General features: G+C 34.7%; 3 protein-coding genes and 1 long non-coding RNA gene across 13 annotated transcripts; 1 reads left to right on the top strand and 3 right to left on the bottom strand.

Moving 5' to 3' along the window:
* Positions 1-68: 68 nt before the first annotated feature.
* On the bottom strand, positions 69-6,437 carry TPS1 (trehalose-6-phosphate synthase). Its single transcript, XM_088822355.1, has 18 exons — positions 6,129-6,437; positions 5,342-5,711; positions 5,147-5,244; positions 4,534-4,922; positions 4,195-4,309; positions 3,835-3,936; positions 3,606-3,756; positions 3,426-3,514; positions 3,249-3,297; positions 3,043-3,143; positions 2,748-2,935; positions 2,531-2,648; positions 1,949-2,125; positions 1,743-1,865; positions 1,565-1,652; positions 1,334-1,464; positions 1,109-1,207; positions 69-643 (listed from the first exon to the last, which is right to left on the bottom strand). The coding sequence occupies exons 2-18, from the start codon at positions 5,682-5,684 to the stop codon at positions 173-175; spliced, it is 2,832 nt and encodes a 943-aa protein (XP_088678481.1). The 5' UTR covers positions 5,685-5,711; positions 6,129-6,437; the 3' UTR covers positions 69-172.
* A 4,034-nt stretch (positions 6,438-10,471) lies between these two features.
* Positions 10,472-14,273, bottom strand: LOC105970417 (zinc finger BED domain-containing protein RICESLEEPER 1-like). Of its 8 annotated transcripts, none has more exons than XM_012995237.2 (4): positions 14,013-14,273; positions 10,998-13,050; positions 10,833-10,908; positions 10,472-10,736 (listed from the first exon to the last, which is right to left on the bottom strand). In XM_012995237.2, exons 2-3 carry the CDS (start codon positions 12,997-12,999, stop codon positions 10,850-10,852), a joined length of 2,061 nt encoding a protein of 686 aa, XP_012850691.2. In that variant the 5' UTR covers positions 13,000-13,050; positions 14,013-14,273; the 3' UTR covers positions 10,472-10,736; positions 10,833-10,849. The 8 variants fall into 8 exon arrangements, with proteins under 8 accessions (XP_012850691.2, XP_012850692.2, XP_012850693.2 ...); XM_012995238.2 differs by having other exon boundaries at positions 10,839-10,908; positions 14,013-14,208; XM_012995239.2 differs by having other exon boundaries at positions 10,998-13,031; positions 14,013-14,171.
* Positions 14,274-15,706: 1,433 nt separating this feature from the next.
* LOC148768780 (uncharacterized) lies at positions 15,707-16,559 on the top strand. Its single transcript, XR_016033259.1, has 3 exons — positions 15,707-15,828; positions 16,221-16,315; positions 16,419-16,559. It is a non-coding gene; the product is annotated as an uncharacterized LOC148768780 (long non-coding RNA).
* Positions 16,560-16,968: 409 nt separating this feature from the next.
* HEI10 (RING/U-box superfamily protein) lies at positions 16,969-20,656 on the bottom strand. Of its 3 annotated transcripts, none has more exons than XM_012995279.2 (9): positions 20,304-20,656; positions 19,086-19,191; positions 18,912-18,984; positions 18,548-18,593; positions 18,395-18,425; positions 18,029-18,284; positions 17,782-17,945; positions 17,319-17,595; positions 16,969-17,234 (listed from the first exon to the last, which is right to left on the bottom strand). In XM_012995279.2, exons 2-9 carry the CDS (start codon positions 19,153-19,155, stop codon positions 17,228-17,230), a joined length of 924 nt encoding a protein of 307 aa, XP_012850733.2. In that variant the 5' UTR covers positions 19,156-19,191; positions 20,304-20,656; the 3' UTR covers positions 16,969-17,227. The 3 variants fall into 3 exon arrangements, with proteins under 3 accessions (XP_012850733.2, XP_088678474.1, XP_088678475.1); XM_088822348.1 differs by having other exon boundaries at positions 17,319-17,565; positions 20,304-20,609; XM_088822349.1 differs by lacking the exon at positions 16,969-17,234 and having other exon boundaries at positions 17,315-17,565; positions 20,304-20,609.
* Between the last annotated feature and the right edge of the window lie 327 nt (positions 20,657-20,983).

Raw genomic sequence — 20,983 nt, 5'->3', positions numbered from 1 at the left:
TTGTTCAGTAATTAATGAACCTAAAGAGTCTTGTTAATGTAAATTTCGAAAGATTAAGACGATTAATCTTTCCTATATAAGCATGTATTATATATATATATGTTTTCGGAACTCGAAAGTGCTATAGTTACAGTACTTTTTTATAACTTAACGAAAACGATTACACTAACACTCATATATACGATAAAAGCTGGTTAGAGAAAGCTGCTTCGCCCAACTCCTTGAGAAACGCAACTACATCCTCCGATGTGTTGAAAAGGTACCGTGCGGTCGTACGAGTTCTTCCGACCGAACAAGAGAAGTAGTTCTCTTTCTTTAGATCGAGCACATTCCAAGCACCGTTTTCCGACGACGCACCTCTTTTGCCGCTGTTTCCGTAGGAGGCACCACCGCCGCCACCGCCGGTGGTAGTGGTGGATTTCTTGTCGGAGTTTGGTCCGAGGTGGGGAGGGAGGCTCTTACTCTGAGTCTTGGAGCTGCTGCTGCCGCCACTGCTGCTGCTGCTGCTGCTTTTTCCCCCGTGGGGGAGCTTTGGAGATAGCCTTTTCTCTACGGAAGACCTTGGTTCGATCGGCTTAATTCTTGGTAGGCGGATGGAATCGGAGGGAAGTTCCGGTTCGAAAAATGTGTATACATCCTCGTCCTAGAAAAAAGGGTAAACAACACACAGATTAAGAAACCTAATAAATATCCTCGTTTTATGGAAAAACCACAAAATGCCCTTCACAAACCTATGAAATGACTTGTAATATCTAAAACTCAACAAACTTATCTCCATTGATAGGACTTTTCAACCGAAGGGCAAACTTGGTAATAAAAATAATTTTGCCTTGAAATTCTAAAGTGAAATGGCGGGAAAAAATACGGTCAAAACTGACACTTATTTTGAAGCAGATGGAGTATATTGGAGTTGATGGCTTTTTAGTGCCACTGGAAAATGAAAATTCGAGTTTAAAATTACCTCGTTTTGGCGGAGCCAGATTTTTTTTTTGTTTTTTTTTTTTTTTTGTCGTTTCGGGGGGCCAACAATATTAAGATACTCGAAAAATAATAAGTATGAGTCGAGTATTTAATTATCATATACTTATAGAAAGAGGATGATGATTACCCTTCCCAAGAAATGACCCATGCACAAGACATAATCGATTGGTGTAGAGATGGATTTGCTATGAACAATCTCTCCCAATATACGGTCAATAGCCGATCCCTGAAATGAAAAATAAAAAATAAAATAAAAAATGAAAATCATTAATAAAATATTAGAAAATATGGGTATACTATGAAATGCTAAAAAAAATATTGAATTATTTAAAAGAGATGTGTATGTATGTACCTTTGTTACACCGACCGATCGAACCTCAACCGATCGGCTTCCTTGGACAACATCAACCGACGCGTTAGAAATCGGACCCGTCCATAGATGCTGTAACATATCTCTAGCTTGCAATCTTCCAAATTCGACATCTTAAATTATTTATTAAAAAAAAAAAACGATTAGGAACGAGAAAAAAATAGAAAAAATATTATTGTACGAATCTTGATTTAGTAGGGATATTAATTTTACCTGCGTATTTGTAGTTCCATACAAGTGAAGTTTCGCGACGTTCAAAATGCGATCTCGGAGTTCTTTCAGTGAAATACTCAAATACTTGCTGAAAATAGTAATTTTTACGTTTTTTTTGACGAATTATATATAGTAATTATTGAAATTATATTATATGACTAGTAAAATTTTGTTGTACCTTTATGCTATCGACCCAATCCATATTCAAGTGTTCGGGCATAGTTGTCATCCATTCTCCTTTCGTCGAGCGTAGAAACATCCCGTTTTCAGCTGCTAACCACATGTCAAACTCTCCGAAATTCTGCAAATGCAATTATTTAGAATATTATAAAAATAATAAATAAAAAATAAAAAATAAAAAATAATATATTATATTTTAATTACTTCATCAAGGATGGCTCGATCGCTTCCACTAAGGACCACAACTGTCGTATTCGGGTCACTACAAAGCATTGTTAGCGGCACTTTCAAATCGGGATGCAATTTAAGTTCCATTTCTTTTATCTGATCTCCCCTTCTTCCCGGAGTGTCGATCGGTTCCGTTAGTGTAGCACTAAAACCCTGTACAGTAATAAATAAACGAAAATAGGATATAAATATTTACGATTTTGGAACAATTTTTTTCATTCCGGGTTTCCAATTTTTTCGATTATTTTTTTTTGCGACGGAATTGGAATACATATTAAATTCCGATTTCTGATGTAGTTTTAATTTCCAAAAATATCTCCGATAATTTCCGATTATCTAATTATGTATTTTGTATTATAGGTTACTAAAAGATTGGAATTTCGGAATCCCGCCGATTACTAAAAAAAAAAAATCCGATTTTGGAACAATTTATTTTAATTTCCATTTCTGATTTTTCAGAAAGTGTTAATTCTGATCCGATCAGAAACTACACAGGATTAACATTTTAGTCGTCTTGTGTGAACTAAATAAATGGTAATTAAAAAAAAAGGAACATACGAGTATAAGTAATCGATTATTAGACTGCAGGTAACACTTGATTGCATCGCTGGCGACAAGTTGTGGCGGAACTCTTCTTATCCTCTGCTGTGCTTCGATTACAGTATCGTTCAGTTCGCTGCAAACACAAAACAGTGTAATAAAAATAAAAACCGAGCGGTGTTGGATATTATTTTTCGATGCTTATTTTTTTGTCACGATATTTTTACGTATATACCTAACGAAGAATTCGGCCCATTGTTGAGCGGTATGTGTCGTCACATGCTCAAAATTATGCCTATGCCGTTTTTCTCTCTCTTCGACGGTCATATTTAAAGCTTGTCCAATTGCCGCTGCAACTTCCGTAATATTCCATGGATTTACCAGAATTGCTCCGGCACCTAGCGACTGTGCCGCTCCGGCAAACTACATTTTTACAGCAAACATTATTTAATCTTTAATTTTTTTTTTTTGCGAAAATTAAAAAGAAATATTAATATATGTTACGCGTAATTAATCGAAATTAAATGTACTTCGCTGAGGATGAGAACCCCTCGTTTGGAATCTTGGCATGCGACAAACTCGTAGCTTACGAGATTCATTCCGTCACGTAAAGATGTGACGAGTGCTACATCTGATGAACCGAAGTCAAAGTCAAACACTTGCTTTAGTTCAGTTTCTAAATCGCAAAATCAGCGTAACGTAATTTGTAATAACTGCCGGTTAAAATTGTGATTACCAGTGACGGCATACAGCGCACACAAGGCATAAAAGTCGAGAGAACGATCCTGCATGCAAAAAAAAGAAAAAAAAATTGCTTCGATTATATATCTAAAAAAAAATTAAAATACGAATTTGTCATTTTTCTCGACGAAAAGAGAAAGTAATTCACAACTGCCGAAGAGAAAATGCTAACCAGGTGGTGAATTGGAACAGCAGTCAAACTTCCAAATCTGCCGTTTATACGCCCAACGATCTCGTGAACTTGGCTCGTAAGTTTCTGATCTGTATATATTATAAAAATTAAAGTGCAATTACACGAGAACAAAACGCATAAAAGACAAAACTAAAATACAATAAATAAGACCATACATACATTCAGGTACATCGGTTCTTGTAGGCACAGCGATTTGTAGCAAAACAACCTTATCACGCCAGTACGGATTTTCTTCTAGAAACTTCTCAAACGCAAGTATTTTTTGCGGGATCCCTTTTATCATATCGAGACGGTCCACTCCCAGCATTACCTGCCAAATAAAATAAAATAAAATAACCAATAAAATAATTTAAAAGTATAAGAACTTAATTATGAAAAAAGATCAAACCTTTCGTCCGGCAAATCTTTCTTTTAATTCTTTAATATGTTGCTGGACTTGAGGAGCATCGATAGCGCGGATAAATCTTTCCGAATCAATCCCTATCGGAAACTGCGTTCAATATATAAATACGAAGAAAAATAAATTGAGGTCGGTCGTTGTGATTTTCTAGAAGCTGAAATTTGAATATCAAGAAACGGGATGAGAGCATATATATATATATATATATATATATATATATATATATATATATATATATATATATATATATATATATATATATATATATATATATATACATATATATATATATATATATATATATACATATATATATATATATATATATATATATACATACATACATACCGCTGCCACACGAGTAAGTCTTTCTTGATCCTCTACACCATCGGGTGTACCTTCGAGCCCGAGTATACGTGTACATGCACTTACGAAATGTCGGGCGTAATCGTATGTGTGGAAACTGGAATTAAATTAAATCCAATTAATGAACGAGTAAGCAAGTGAAAACATGAGATTGAGGCGACATACGTACAGTAATCATAATTAACAACAAAAGTACATTTTTTCCCTCATATATTAACTTTCTAAATTTGCGTACACTTAAAAAGAAAATATCTTAACAATGCAAAAATGCTAGATATATAATAAGTTATTAGAGTGATTAAAATAAAAAATAAAAATTACCCCACTAAATCGGCAGCTAGAACCGAACGAAGCAATTCCGATCGAGAAGGCAAGGTCCGATGAATTTCCGAAGAAGGAAACGGAGTATGCAAAAACCAGCCGACTTTCATATCACTGTTGTGTTCCTTTAAACATTTCGGAAGGAACATTAAGTGGTAATCGTGACACCACACGACGTCACCTTCTTGATAGTGACTATTTACGACATCAGCAAACATTTGATTGGCTTTCTTATATGCCGTAAACTGAGACTGAAAACTCCTGGTGGTGGCCAGGCGGTCCTCTTGCGGCAGTCCGAGATAGTGGAAGAGCGGCCACAGTATGTTGTTGCAGTAGCCATTGTAGTACTGATGAACTATCTCCTCGTCCAAGAAAACGGGAATGCACCGCTGGAAAATGCGGGCCGAAAAAAGTTAGTGGACTAATCCAAACATTCAATAAGGTCCGATTGTTTAATTAATCATGACTAATATTACCAACCGAACCAAACATAATATAATCACATAACCAATTCGATCAGAATCTTATCAATCCCATCAACATTCCCAAACGAGGCGTTAAAAGAATATAAAATAAAATTACGAAAAAAGCCCGCGATCGTAAATTGTTTCACCTTCTCAGCGAGTGCTCGAGTAAGCGCCCTTTGGCCAGTTTCATCCGGCACATTGACACCCGCCCAACCAATCCACCGAGCCTCGAAATCCTTAACACCTGCAAGAATTTACGGAATGATCACACTTTAGAAGCAAATAGCTAATAAAATTCTTGAAACGAAAGGAAAAAAAAAAAAAGTAAAACAAAAGCTGACCGAGAAGAGCGCTAACTAGACCGCCGGCGCTAATCTCGAGAGACCAAGAATCCTCCCCTCGCCTCACCGCAGAAACGGGAAGTCGATTAGCAACAACTAGCAACCTCTGCTTTGTGGGCCTACCATTACTACTATTAATATGCCGTCCGTTGGGTGCTCGATCGGCTCCTACTTCCGAATAATGTTGTTCGGATGCATGATTGTGATCGTTGATCTCGATCGGACGGTTGTTATTGTTTGATGGGGGGATTCTGTTGTTTCTTCTGAGCTCTCTTTCTCTCAAGAGACGGCCTACTCGAGTATTGAGTACTCCCGAGTTTTCGGTGTACTTATTCCCAGGCATTTAGTACAGACGAAGAAAGCAATTGATCTGCATTTTTCAAAAATTGCATCAAATGGTGGGTTTTGCTGATAACACAAAAAAATAGGGTGGGTTTTCCGTAATTACTGAATCAAAATTAAATTTAAAAAAAAATAAAAAAGGGGATGGGTGAGGGGAAAACAAAATGTCAAAATTGGGGGTTTATCAAATTCAGAAATTTAAGAACCCTAGTAGTATAAGTTGATTAAGTTCAACTGAATGAAATAATTAACAGAGCAAAATGTAAGAACGAAGTGCAGAAACGGCAGAAAATTGAGCAAAATTGAAGAATTCCGAGCAAAAGCAAAGCAATTGCAGTAAAAACCCATATCAAATAGCTGATCAAAAGCCCCATTAATTCGAAAAAAAAAAAGTTGAGAAGATGGGAAAATGCAGGAAAAAGCAAAAATGGTGGGTGGGTCTTACTGAATTCGATCCCAAAAAAAAATCTCTGGAGAAAAGCTTCCAATTAAGCTGTCAGTAGCACCGGAGCGAGTGAGAAAACACGAGGAGAGAGAGAGTGAGGAGAGAGAGAGAGAGATATAAAGAGAGAGAGGAAAAGCGGTGGTGGAAGTGGTGGTAGTGGTTGGGAGATTCTCGATTCTGGTCCGGGTGGCAGAGAGAGAGCATAGCCAGAGAGATAAAAAAGAAGACAAAAAAAAGTTGATCAAGAATCCCCCCCGTGTAAGCATATTATCACATACACACACTGGTGCGTGTGTGTGTGTATATATATATATATATATATATATATATATATATATATATATATATATATATATATATATATATATATATATATAGAGAGAGAGAGAGAGGTTCACAGCCATGCAGCTCAAACCCAAAACGGAATATACTCTTCCTAATTATCTTATTGGAGGACACATAGAGCATTACACTTGGTTATGTTGTGGTTTCTTATTAGGGTAAATTACGGTCACTCCCGATAGGGGTAAAGTTAAATTACGATTTTTATTTTATTTTTTTTATATTTCGATCACTACAACCATCCATCAACTATGAATCTTCTTACACGTCTATTTCTGCAGTGTCAAATTTAGTGGAATCTTCTAAATTGTGTGGAATATTCTCCACTTTGTACCCATTTTACCTCATTCGAACTCCTCTCCACATTCTAAAACAAGATGATCGTAAGATGTGTTTCTTCGTTTGTAAATATCAGATTGTGGAGCATCAAAAACTGTATTTTTTCACAAAACGAATACAAACTAGAGAAGGAATCTAAAAGATTCTGTTGAATTTGATACCATAAGGATGCACTTGTAAGAATAATCATAATTGAGAGAGGTAATTGAAATTACCCAACTATGAGGGGTTTTTTTTCTTCATAATTTGACGTTACCTCAGGGGTACCGTACTTTACTCTTCCTATAATTGAGAAGGGGGGAAATTTTATTTTGAAATATGGTATAATTATTTATTTATACATAAAATGCAGTGTATACTTCTAGGCTCTTATTTGATTGTGGAGATTAGTCATAATTAATTAAATATATATATATATATTTTATTTTAATTTTTGGGGTACATAGTATTTACTTGAATCGTTTTGAAAACATTATGTTACGGTGGGCCGATGGCTTATCTTTCTATGAACAAGCCTCGTTTGATTGCAAAGATAAGATTAGTAAAAATAAAATAAAATAACATAATAAAAATCTATTTATTTTATTGAGCCCGGAAGGTATGATATTATAATATTTTCGGATCGACCTGAAAAGCTTTAGTTTACCAAATATCAAACAAGGTCGAATTATTTAGTTATCAGAGGCTAGCTAATATTTCCAATCAAATGAGATCTCATTAGATTATTTAATTTTATCGTGGCCAATTGTATCTTAGCAACCAAATGAGGTACTAGTATATAAAACTTTTATTATACATACCTATCGATTTATAGATGTTACATCCAGTGAATTAAATACATCGTTTATCCTTTACCAGTTATAATACCATACACCCATGTGTATGTGTGTTATCCTTGTACGTGAATATATATAAATTCTTGAATTTTATTATAATTATATAAATTATGTACTTTGTGAGTTTAGCTGTTTAGGTGCAGTTACCCTAATTAGTACGGAGTTAGTACAATCTTATCTATAATCTAGATTAATATTTGACCATATATACGAACAATGGCGTCTCCTCCATTAATTATTCCAAATTGAAAATAGAAATTTATTGAATGAAGACAAATATAGAAAATACTAATAATATAAAGGAAGAATGTATGGTGAATTATGGTCACCCACCACCGAGTAAGATCAAATTACGAAAACATCATCATATTTGGGTCACTATAATCAGTAATCACCCCTTCGACTATGAATTTTCTTACGCACACGTCCTTATGGTGTCAAATTCAATAGAATTTTCTACATTCAGTGGAACGTTCTTTAGTTTATACTCGTTTTGTACAAAAATGTAGTTTCTGATACCACAATCTGATATTTTTACAAGCCAAGAGACACATTTTATGATCATCTAATTGTTTCAAACGTGGAGTTAGAATGAGATAAAACAAGTACAAGCTGAAGAATATTCCAAATAATTTAGAAGATTCCACTAAATTTAACACCCCAAGATGGACGTGTAAAAAGATTCAACGGATGGTTGTACCAAAACGTAAAAGGGCATTTTCGTAATTTAACCTCACCTCACGAGTAACCGCAATTTACCCAAGAATGTAAATGGAAAGAATCATCAATGAAATGAAATGAAAGGGTTATAAAGGAAATTTGGGCCACAACTATTGATGGGATTCACATGAATATGAACTAAAAAAAGTTAAAAGTTCAATTATATGTTCGCTTTTCTTTTTCTTTTTTTTGTTTTTCCTATTTTTTTTAATCAAATAATTCATATATAGTTATCTAGGATATTATAAACAAATGTTTTCTTCTTTTTCCATAAAAAAATGTATAGATAGAATAAGTGTGTTATATCTGCGAGGACAAGAGCGCAGTTTAACCAGAGCGCAGTTTAACCAGTGTACGTACATTAGTGTTTGGGAATTTAGGTTGAGAAAATAAATAAATAAATAAAATAAGGTGTGGCATTTTTCTATTTCTTATGCCTACCATAATTAAAGGGGTGAATAACTTCAGGAAATGGGGAACATGAATTGCATATAAGATAAGATAGGATTCAAATGGAATTTTTGTTCGTGATTAGAATGAAATTTTTGAATTCAATTGATTTCGATTAGAAATCTTTTGGTTTTAGAACAATATTTTTCATTTCGAACTCTTGAAAATTATGGTTTTTAGAATTATTATTGGGAAAAAATAATGAAATACATATCAGATTCCGATTTTAAAATGAATTTTTAATTTTCGAAATCCCAATTATTTTCCAACAAATACACTTATGTAATTTCAGTTTGCTGGCGCCAGATTTCTCATGACGAGTTTTGAGGAAATCCGCCAAGATATGATATAAAAATTGACAAAGATTTATTTTTATATTATTATTTTGAGAATTATTTAAAATGACTATGTTGTATAATTTTAATTATTTGGGAATTTGTTTTATTTCCTTGTAATTATTTTCGACCGGGTATCTTTGTATTCATCTAAATTAAGTGTAGAAATCGTGTCGGATTATATTTCCTTACGTTCAAACTAGGGTTTGCATAACTTATCGCGTGTCTATATAAGCTAAACAATTCAGTGAAAAACCTTAGAACTTTTATTGACAATCAAATTTTACTAAAAAAAATAAATATATATATATATATATACAATCAAATTATTGTATCTCCTCTTTTAATTTGGTTTTGCTTTTTCCTCTCTTTTCCAAGAAATTGGTGATTCTCTCATAAAAGTTAGGGTATAATGTAATTTGAAGAGCTACAATAATCAATATACTTTTGACATATATATATATATATATATATATATATATATATATATATATATATATATATATATATATATATATATAATACTTTGTAGTGGGATGAGCTCTCCTCCTATTGTTTTAATGTTAGCTTTTTATTATTCCATGTATGTGACAAAAGGTGAATATTTATTTATTTATTATATGCCTTTACCAAAAGCATTTTTCTTTTCACTTTTTTATTCCAAGCCATGAATGAAAAAGCTTCAACTTTTAAAAAGAAATTCTACTATTTCCCTCTTATTTTATGTTATTGCATGTAGAAATCATTTTGTCCTGTTACCAAAAAACAAAAAAAAAAAAAAAAAAATTGGTGCGATTAACAAACCTAGGGGTGCTCATATGGTAAAACCATACCACTACGTACCGGAATTTTGGTACATCGAAATTTCAGTATTTCAAAATTTTACACCGTTTACCGAACCAAACTATTCGGTACGGTTCAAGATCAGTAAAATCGAAATATATTTCTTATTTTAGAAAAGGTAAAACAACAATTTAAATGAATTAATTCTTGAATTCGACATTCAAAATTCAATAATCTGCCCTAAAAACAAAAACTGATCATCAGTAGACACTAATTTGTAAAATAATGGAAAAAATTATCAATCTACAAATATTTTATAATTTTGTATAACCTTCAAGGATTTAAAATAAAAGTAAAAAATAAATATATATTAAATATTTTGGTATTCAGTTTAGTATACCGGGAATCAATACCGTATGCCGTACCAAATACTGGAGTTAAAAAAATACCAAATACCGAACCAAATTTCCGGTTCGATATTTGGCATGTACCAAATTTCGGTTCAGTGCGGTTCGGTCGGTATTCCACTGTGCATAACTTGTGCATCTCAGAATTCAGAGATCTCTATTATAATTATTAATAATACAGATGTTATATTACACTGTTTATCTTCTACTTCATATCAAGAAAACTAACAGAAGAAAAATGCCCTTATTGTTTAAAAGCAATAGTCCGTTTAACAAAATAATTCTATGGGCAGATAATATAATTGTTCATCTAATAGATCTACATCAAACCTAAAAATCGAAATAAAAAAACCCCGAAAGAGTCAGCACAATCTCCGTTTTTCAGTCTATAAAAACCTTCACAAGAAATCAAGAACGAGTGGATTAGTACAATCTCGGAACTAAATTTTCAACTAACATTAGCAAATGTATTAAGTGACGTAAAAGGCATACCGTTACCGTATACAATATCAACTTGTTTCGACAGCAAGTGGCATTGGAGAAGAATAGCTCAGTGTCAAGTTAGTGGCTGAACAGAATAAGAAAAAATGATTTTAAATTTTAATAAGTCGAATCGAAAAAGAAAAGAAAAAATTACAAAAAAAAAACTATTCATACCTTCTGGTTCGATTTTCAACCAATCTTGCCCGCAGAGTAATACTTCTCTAGTATCTGGACTAATCGAACTATGATACTGATCAAGAACTCTACCACTGTTACTAAATGCTACCTCCGGTGCAAGGGTAGAAACGGGAATTCCAAGAACATCACGGGCCATCATGGATAAGATTGGATACCTCGGTGTGTGGACTTTCCACCAATTCAATATGCTGAAATCGCAATTACGTGGAAAAACGAGCTCCTCCAAATACTTGTCCAAATCCGACGAAATGTTCTGACTTTGCGAAGTTTCAAACAGAAACTTGTCGAACCCCTTGAGTTTATCTCTCGAACCGCCGCTGCTACTCGCTAAGCTGCCGCCAAGTAGATTTGAATCTTGATCGAACGAAGATGGGCTCATGGAGTACTCGTTAAAGAGTTCCCTTAAACCAGCAGAGACTTCTTTGATTTGATCTGAGGCGGCACTGCCGTAAATCTGCTTAAAATAGTACTCGACCAATTTCATTTTGAAACGAGGGTCAAGAATTGTTGCTATAGCTAAAACCAAGCTGCACTTGCTCCAGTATGTGTCGAACTTGAGTTTCATCTTCAATGCCACAGAGCTCAGAAAATCATCTGGGGTTTTACACCACTCGTTTAATTGGATGTGCAAGTCGCATATCTCTGGGAAAAATATGTTTGTTGTTGGATATTTGCTTCCCACGACAACATTAGTGAACTCGAGGAGAACTTTCAAGTAACCTGCAATTGAACAAGCCCATTCCCACTCTGTTTCGGTTAATGTCTTTGAGTAGGAGTGATCGTGCTCTTGCAGAAGACAAAAGGCAGCCCTGTATTCTAGTGCTGATACAATCATCATGTAGGTTGAATTCCATTGCATCGGACAATCAAGAATTAGACGCCTACCGCTACTGATTCCTACTTGTTCAGAAATTTCGTTAAATTTCGCGAGCAATGCTTGTGTACTTTTAACGTGCCTTATACATTCCCGAATTTTGTGTATCAAATCTCGACACGATTCCATGACTTCTTGTACAATAGACTTCAAAAGATGCGTAACGCACCGCACGTCGAACAACTCGCCACCCTTTAAAAGAGGTCTGTTTTGGGACAGCCAATCCTTAATCTTGAAAACCATAATTTCATAGGCAGAACAATCGTCGAACGTCATGGAAAACAGCTTTCGATCGATAGTCCAGTCTGTCAAACTCTTGATAATAACTTCCGAAAGTACATCGTCTGTGTGCGATGGATCCAATGATATGAAATTAAGCATCTTTTTTTGCAGCCTCCAGTCCTCATCGATAAAGTTAGCTGTCAGCGAAATATACTCGGAACTCTCTGGCGAGCCCCACATGTCAAGTGAAAGGCTTATTCTACCATGTAGATAATGAATGGCATCATATACTTTCTGTTTCTCCTTTTCATAGATTGCCATGCAGTCGATTTCAACGGCACTATTGTTGTTCACCTCGAACATAGGCTGCAGATTCTTGACAAATATTTTGAACCCAACATGGTCTACCATCGCCAGAGGATAACCATGCAACATAATCATTCGAGCAAGATCCAACCGACTACGCTCTTGATCAAACTTAACACTTCCTAGATTGATGGTTTGGTTTATGTCTTCTTTCTTTTGCTCCAGCTCGACCTTAAGAGGCATAGGAATGAGGATTTCATCTTTTATTTTTCCGTCTTCGTAGTTGATAGATGTAAGCCCGAGATTGCTTTGGCCGATAGGGCTCTGACTAGTTTCCTTTCTCTTCCTCTTTGCGGAGAGTATTTGAGAAACGTCGTAATTTGATCTCTTCAGACAACGGAGTAAATGATTCCTTAAATGTGTTGTACCGCTGTTACTGGACCCACTTAGTTTCTTTTTGCAATGGATGCAAATGGCATATTGTGCGTCTGCCTTTCTCACTCTCTCGAAATGATTCCACACGACGGAAGTCAACCTCTTCGTTTTCTTGGCAGGGACTTCACTTACTATTTCCATGACATGCACAAGGTATCAAGAAAATCTCGTCTCTGTCAAATATGCGAAGAACTGCAGTCACAAAATAGCTCCTTTCAGAACAAAATGACAGCAAACTCGATTTATTTATTTGATAACTGAAATGACTGCAGAACAGACAACGTGCTTTCGGCAACTTGGCTACAATAAATAAAATATTCGAAAGGTTCAGAAAGCTAATGAAAACAGATAAATAAATCAGCATCAATAGGAACTACCTCTGATTTTCAATAAGCATGAAATATTGCAATGAACAGAAAAATCGAACTATTTTGCTCATTAAGCCACCTTAAAGTGTTATATTTCCTTCTAATCCAAACCTCGTTCGACCTCACTAGGCCCCCAAAACAACTAAACATACATCGAAATCGAATCATGAAAGAGAAGTACAGCCATTTTTTGAAAAATTAATACTTTATGAAGAATCTATCGAGCATGCAACTATGCAAATGTTTTCCGAAATGATACTTCATTGTGTGAGTGAATCGTATTTCCTACGACATTTTTAAAGCCGTTGACCCAAAAATATTAAAGAATTAAAGCTCAAACTGAACTCCCTCTATCCTGTTCGGAAATTGGAGCTGAAGAAATCGAGATTCGATCACACTGGTAATTCCAAAACGCAGCCATAAAGTAGAAATTCTACCAAATCAATTATTCATTTCATACCAAAGTAGAAACGCAGCACAAACACATACTGCTCAATCAATACTACCCACTCAACCTTTTCCCGTAGGCAATTCTACCAAATCATGATTCCGGATTATATAAAAATAAAAAATAAAATAATTTCAACGCAGATAATTCAGCTAAAAACATAGAAAAAAAATGCATCTTCAAAACTCAAATGGCGAAAAAAAAAAATGAAAAACAAATCGCAATAGTGAATTTCATAACAGATCACACCAAACAAAAAAAAGGAATTCGAGCACGGAAGTGAAGTCGGATCATCCAAATCGGGTCGGATCTAAGGTGTAAACGGAGGAAAACCGAACCTGCGGGTGAGAATTCCGGGCGGTGGTGGAAGTTTGCAGAGAGAGTCCGATCGGAGGATCCGAAAGAGGGTAAAAGGGTTATAGGGTCTGGATTTTTTGCCGTAGGTTTTCAGATTTGGGTATGGTATGAACCGGATATCTGGGTTGGTAAGTCAACCCGGGAAATTGGATCCGTTTTACCATGGTTTGGTTTCGTAATACCCGGGTTCTGGATCGGGTTTGGTTAAGGGTTAGGTCAGCGTATGGATGTTTCATTTAGGACTATGTGCAAGTTGGGAATGAAAATTCCAATTTTCGCCGGTTTTGATCTGAAATTTTTCGATTTTGGAATAATTTTTCTCGTTACGATTTTCCAGATTTTGATTTCCGAATTTTTCTTTTTGATTGAAATTGGAATTATGAAGAAAAAAATGTTGGAATTTCCGAAATTAATTCCCAGAAATACAACTACAAATAATATATATTATAATTATATAATACTTATTGTAAGTTTTGTTTTTTGAAAAAATAATTTGATTTATATTTTTTTTAGGATTTTGAGTTTTGACATATTAAATTACTGTTAGAAGTTTTATCGGATACTATGATGTGGTTTATTTTTATTTATTTTTTGAACTGAAATTTAGTAGTTATTAGTTTTATTTTTATTGACGCAAATAGTCTTATTTTTTGAAAATTAGAAAATTTACAAAAAACATCCGCAAATTTTTGAAATTTTAGAACTTATGGGATTTCCGAAATTTCAAAACTTCCGGGCCTTTTGGAATTGGAATATATTTTTAGATTTCGAAATTTTTAGAATTGAATTTGTACTTCCGAAAATGCTAATTCCAATATGATTCATCCGACTTTCACCCCAATTTAGGACTAAAACTTAAACTCTTGGGGTTTAGTTTTATTAGGAATTTAGTTACTGGTTTCAATTATTTTTTTGAAATAAATTGAATCAATTGGCACAAACCCACTTGATTCAATCGCTAGAGCATTCTTTGCGGGACAATATGTTAATTTTAATATTTCATATTAATATATGAATGCAAATCAGACGGATCAAATCGATCGTGATTGATGAAACTCTGAAAGTTCTAAATCTAGTCACCTATATAATAAATATAATTTTGAAAAAAAATCATTTTGTGAAATTAAATAAAATTGATTAGAAATCAAAATATCACACACACACATATATATATATATATATATATATATATATATATATATATATATATATATATATATATATATATATATATATATATATATATATATATATATATATATATATATATATATATATATATATATATATATATATATATATATATATATATATATATATATTCCAATCCCTATCAAAACAATTTGAAAAAAAAAATATAATAAAAAAATTTAGAAATTTTCCAAAATTTGAAAAGAATTGGATCAACGAAATAGAAAATTAGTCCCAAAATTTGATTCCTAATTAGACTTTACGAAAATTGAGTCCCAAAATTAATGATTAGAATGGAAGAGGGCATTGATATTGATTTTTGCCCGGCCCGGGTTATATTAATTAAATTAACGAGAGACCGCCGAAGCCCGAAAAGAAGCTCGGGCACCATCCGGGCCGGGTTATCCGCAAATTAACCGGATCCCCATTTCCCATACCCTCCCGCCAATTTGGGATTCTATTCCGCCTAACAATTGCGATTTCCTTTCAATTTCCCCATAATCGGCGGCGCCGCCACTATGCTCAGGCAACCCCAGGTCCGGCGATTGCCGTTGCTGTTGAAGCCACTTGAATTCGCCGGCCCTCTCCTCCTCCAGCCGGCGTAAGGTACCAAACTCCGGTAAAAAAAAATGAAGTTCAATTCACTAACGACCAGTATGTATGTATTGATTGTTGATTGTTCAATATATACTACGTTCTTTCATCTTTATCATCACTGGTAAAAGTAATATCTTCTCACAAATTATTGATGGATAAGTTCGTTCACAAATTAATATAATGTAATTTAACTGTAATGCCAACACACACACACACACACACACATTTGTTCATGTGTTCATGCTCGTGTACATATGTGATACGATTTTTATTCTTTAATCGAAGGCATTGCATTTGCAAGTACTACGATTTTTATATAACGGGACGCCGGTTTTTTCACAAAAAAACGTAAAATTCAAGTCGAAAGATGTTTTCTGTATCACATCCATTCCGTGATGCAGATCTCATTGCGACAGTTGGAGGTGATGGGACCGTACTACAAAGCTAGTAGTCATTTAATGGATGGCTCGATTCTGACCCCACACGGCCGGACGAGGTTTTGTGTTTAATCGAGGCTTTACTTTAAGTCGCCTAATTTTGTTGACGTTCATAGATTAAAATAATTTATCTACTTATACGTATACTTCTTTCATTAATAGGATCATAAGAAATGGGAAGCCTATTTCCTCTTTACGACATTCTAGATCAAGCGGTCTACGAGTCTCAGCAGCTGCTGGATCAACGGCTGCAATGCATTTAGCTGGCGAATCAACAATGCTCGTTTTATCCAACAAGCTCCAGTACATGGTAAGGGGAGCCTATTTCTCCGGGTCCCACCTTACCCTCTATGCACGGGTTCGTAAAATCTGATGAGGCAATGGATATTACGTGATTTTGCAAAGAAGGGCTATTGTATATTGAAGGTTCTCATGTGTTTCACCATCCTATTCGACATGGAGATACTATCGAACTTTTTTCAAGTATATTCGCCACCTCACTCGTTACCCCAGAATGCATGAACCAAAGGTGTAAAAGGAAATGCACGTTTTCTTTTTTCGTTTTTCTAAATTATGTGGTGGATGGAAACTTGTGATTGCATAGTATTCACGAAGTAATTATGCTAAAGTTGATTTTACATTTCAATTATGTATGGACAGCTAAAACTCATCTTCGATGTCCAACTTTTGGTACTCGGAGATTCGAAACGAGTAAATTGGCAACACGAAAAAGTCCATTTTGTGAGCAATCTACAATACTGGTATTTGCACAAAATATGCACCTGCAAAATACCTTAAACACAGCCTACTCATTTCTACACAAGGGCAGAAATAAACGAGAGGTACCATTCGTTTATTGGAACCACACAACGATAATTGCCATACCTCAAGTGGCCACTCCCCTAAATCGCAACTTCCTCATTGCTGTAGTTGTGCCTTTTTCTTTAACTTCATACGAATGTAGGCAGCAACTACAAACTGGAAAAGCAAAAAATTGTGATAAAATCTAGAGATGGATTTAAGTAGTTTAAAAAATTGCAATAGTTACTTGAAGTGACTTACGTGAACAATTGAGTTCGATTACGGGAGAGCTGAGGTCGCTTTATTGGCGAAAGAATAAGGTTTCTTAGAGTCATCGAAGGATTGCCAGCTGGTCCAGCTCCATTCCCAACTCCGAAAGAAGATCGAGCGGTGGGCATTCTGTTTCCAGCTTCCATTGGAATTGCCGACTGTTTTGCAGGTGAGCCGCCAGAAATATCGAATGTAGAATTAGAATTTTGTCTTGCTGGCCACATATCCTCTCTCGGCCCTGGAGTGTCAGGAGTGTGAATCGACCAATCTGCGATAATTAAGTTAACCAGTATCTTTTGGACACAATTAAAAAAAAAAAAAAAAAAAAAAAAAAAAAAAAAAAAAAAAAAAAAAAAACTTTTTTTTTAATCATAAAAACAGAAAGGTGCATAGATAATCAATATTTAGGTTGTAAACACAAATTATGATTGAGTAGTTAAATTAACAGGGTTACCTTTCCTTATAGAATCTCTGTTATCCATTCTATTAGATGGATTTGAGAACAAATCGGGATCTTGTCTGGAGAAAGAGTGGTTTACTGGCTGAATGGCTGATCGCTTCAATGAATCGATTTCAGTTCTTGCTAGGTCGTACATTTCATCGAGTTTCCTCTTCTGCCTGGAAGTGATTAAAAAAAAGAAGCATCATTAAATTTTGGGTCGATATTGCAATGAACAAAGACGAAGAAACCATTACTTAACCTGCACTTCTCTGCAAATTTTTCTTGAAGCTCTTGCTTGTCTTTGGACAAGCTCTCCAACTCTTGCTCCATCATTTGGCACCTTTTGGTCATTTTCTGGTAGGCGGTGTAAATCTGCTCCAGTTTCTCCGTGAATTTCTCTTGCATTGCCTCGCATTTCTGTCGGCACTGACCTACTACTTTGTTCATCTTGACTTGCATCTCTAAATCCTTTTGCCCGATGTAAAATGTCACACTTCTGTACGCACTCTTCATCACTGGAAAAGGTTTAGGAAATACAAACAGGGACACGGGCTAAATGTTTACATGCTAAACCAGAACTTGTATTCGGAAAACAGTTTATGATGAATTGCAACATTGAGGATACGAATCTGAGGAGATACTCCAGCCATGGCCATCTGTAGAAGAGAAGTATGTGGTGATTAGAAAGTGTTACGAGCATTTTACGTGATGTTATGAAAAAAACAAAGCTGGTGAGAGGAGTGAAGAGGAGGAGGATATTATAGGAAAGTTTTCTTACATTTACCCACTCGTCATTTGGATTGATTTCAACAGGCTTCATAAGACTGACACACACAAAAAATGTCATATCAAAACTAAGTGAAGTCCTATATACGCCTTAGATAACAAGTATACATGTCGTAAAACAGGACATATTAATCAAGTTCTAACAATGAAATATAAAGATTCCATTTTGATATTCTTTCCAGCATAAGTAGAAAAAAATCGAGTTTTCAGAACAACTATATTATATCACATTTCCGTGACAAAACTGGAGCAATCCTTTAGTTAACGCCCCTGTTGAGTCCTGAAACTCTTAACAATTAACAGTTCTTTGAGAACTTACAACCAGAGTGCGAAACAATCTTCGAATAACATAATACCTTTTGGACAGCACTTGATCGCAGATGGGGCAAGCACCATCATTGCTGAGAATCTTATTGGCATCTTCAGGGCCTTTTGAGGTAATTAAGGAAATCATACAAATCGAACAAAAATAAAGAATCTACGAAGAAATATATCTGAACAATTTAAATGTATTTAATCATGGTGGATACACAAGAGGTGACCACAGGTGGTGGTAATAGCTCGCCCTTCCAATTCTCGCCAGCAAGCATTGCATCTCATTTCAGCCTTCAGAAATATTATTTTACATTCATTTTCCTATACACACAAAAAAAAAACGGAAGTTGTGAAAATATCGTTTTCCCTCTAACGTCTGGATTTGCTATAATGTACATCAGAATGACCTAAAAATTCAGAATACAAAAACATCGATGTGTCAAAAGAATCTCGGGGCATATAATCATGGATAATAACGTGAAGTGTGAGTCTTTTTTTTTAACAGAATCAATATTACTAAAGATAAGCAAGAACAAAACGAGAACCAAACCAATCTCAAGGCCTATAGTACCATGTTCCTACTCGATCTAGTCTAAGCTTCGTGAGAACGTGCAAAGATGAAGTACGAGTCTACCATCGATTAAATACTTAAACTGCTCCTTTCACTTCCAAAGCACTCAGTCAACCGAATCGACACTCTAGCATAAACTAAAGCCTCAGTTTAAAACATGCCATACATGGATACACTGTCACTACCGTAAGCTTCCATAACCAAATCAATATATTCTCCGGGGATACCTGTTCATCTTAATGTTTTCGAGCAGTTCCCGACCAAGCACAAATTTTAATAAGAGGGAATCTTCGGTATTCTCAAATTAATACGTTTCTCAGCAAAAGGCTAAAGTGATGGACTGGTTGTAAATCACCAAAAGAAATTTTCCAAATGGTGTCGATAATTCTAGATTTGAAATTGACAATTCATCTACATGAAGTGTGAAGTCTACCAAAATATACAGAATAAACGAGCCTTTTTTACTGAATTACGGCAACTGAAGATGCTTCTACACAGAATTTACCCAACAATCATGGTTTAAATCAAACAAAAATCACTAAATTCAAGTCACCAATACCAGATAGAAGCATAATACTGTTTTTCTATAAGCTAGTTAAGTCAAATATCAGAGTAATTCTCTGAAAAAACGAGGAAAATAAATCACGAGATATTCCCCCGAGTCGATTCTCCGATTTATACAAACATTAAGCAATAAATAGGCAAAATAATTCCTTTTTACCTGAAATATATCACAAAAACCCTAGATTTTTTCAGAAAAAATCAGGCAAACAAATAATAACCAGGTTGATAAATACTCCACATTTTCCAGAAAATCCAACCATTAGAACCGCAATTCACATCAAACAAGAGGAGTTCGTACCTAAAAAGCCAAAAGTTCTTCACAGAACGAGAAAATGAAAAATCCGAACTCGAAGCCGATCAACTGCAACTGAAACGAGAAGCTGAGTCCGAATTCCACAAAAAAACCGATCGCGTGCGTACAGCTTCGGAAATTGCCAGAGAGATCGGAAATTTGATTAATCGTGGACTCGAGATACTGAAGACCGTGGCGATTGTCGAATTTATTCTTCGATAGGTAGAGAGAGAGAGAGAGATCTCTACAAACCCTAGCAGAAATTTTGAAAGAGAGAAATTGGCAGAAATTCCCAAAAATCAGTCTGGTTATGAAAATAGCGGGAAAATGTGGGTTTCTTATACTTAGCCAACTTTACCGTTTGAGACCGACGTATAAGAATAAGCATTGATTAATTATGTATTTGTTTCTCTCTCTCTCTCCCCCAATTTAATTATGTGTCTAATCTCAATGTTTTCCGTTTAGGACTCGAGAACAATTGTCGAACATTTTATGGACTATTTTGCAATTTCTAAAAAAAATAGCAATATGCCTGCATAGCAAATTTTTAAATATTTTTGTTGCTTCCACAATTAATTACAAGATTTAATAAGGATCAATTACAAATTGATAGTTGATGGTAATATTTATTTTGAATATATTTGTATAGAAATATCAAAAACAAATTATATATAAATAAAAACTTA

Source organism: Erythranthe guttata, chromosome 8 (assembly GCF_056151865.1).
Source record: "Erythranthe guttata isolate IM_541 chromosome 8, IM_541, whole genome shotgun sequence".
In the NCBI taxonomy this organism is placed as follows: Eukaryota; Viridiplantae; Streptophyta; class Magnoliopsida; order Lamiales; family Phrymaceae; genus Erythranthe; species Erythranthe guttata.
This window is presented reverse-complemented; position numbering and strand designations above follow the sequence as displayed.

Coding starts and splice junctions, on each gene's coding strand:
- LOC105970417 (XM_012995237.2), bottom strand. CDS start 12,999: ATGGAAATAGTAAGTGAAGTCCCTGCCAAGAAAACGAAGAGGTTGACT. Junction 10,909..10,997: donor GTTGAAAATCGAACCAGAAG/GTATGAATAGTT, acceptor TATTCTGTTCAG/CCACTAACTTGACACTGAGC.
- TPS1 (XM_088822355.1), bottom strand. CDS start 5,684: ATGCCTGGGAATAAGTACACCGAAAACTCGGGAGTACTCAATACTCGA. Junction 4,310..4,533: donor CTAGCTGCCGATTTAGTGGG/GTAATTTTTATT, acceptor ATTTAATTCCAG/TTTCCACACATACGATTACG. Junction 1,208..1,333: donor GATCGGTCGGTGTAACAAAG/GTACATACATAC, acceptor TTTTCATTTCAG/GGATCGGCTATTGACCGTAT.
- HEI10 (XM_012995279.2), bottom strand. CDS start 19,155: ATGAGATGCAATGCTTGCTGGCGAGAATTGGAAGGGCGAGCTATTACC. Junction 18,985..19,085: donor CACCTGTGGTCACCTCTTGT/GTATCCACCATG, acceptor TTACCTCAAAAG/GCCCTGAAGATGCCAATAAG. Junction 17,596..17,781: donor CAGAGATTCTATAAGGAAAG/GTAACCCTGTTA, acceptor TAATTATCGCAG/ATTGGTCGATTCACACTCCT.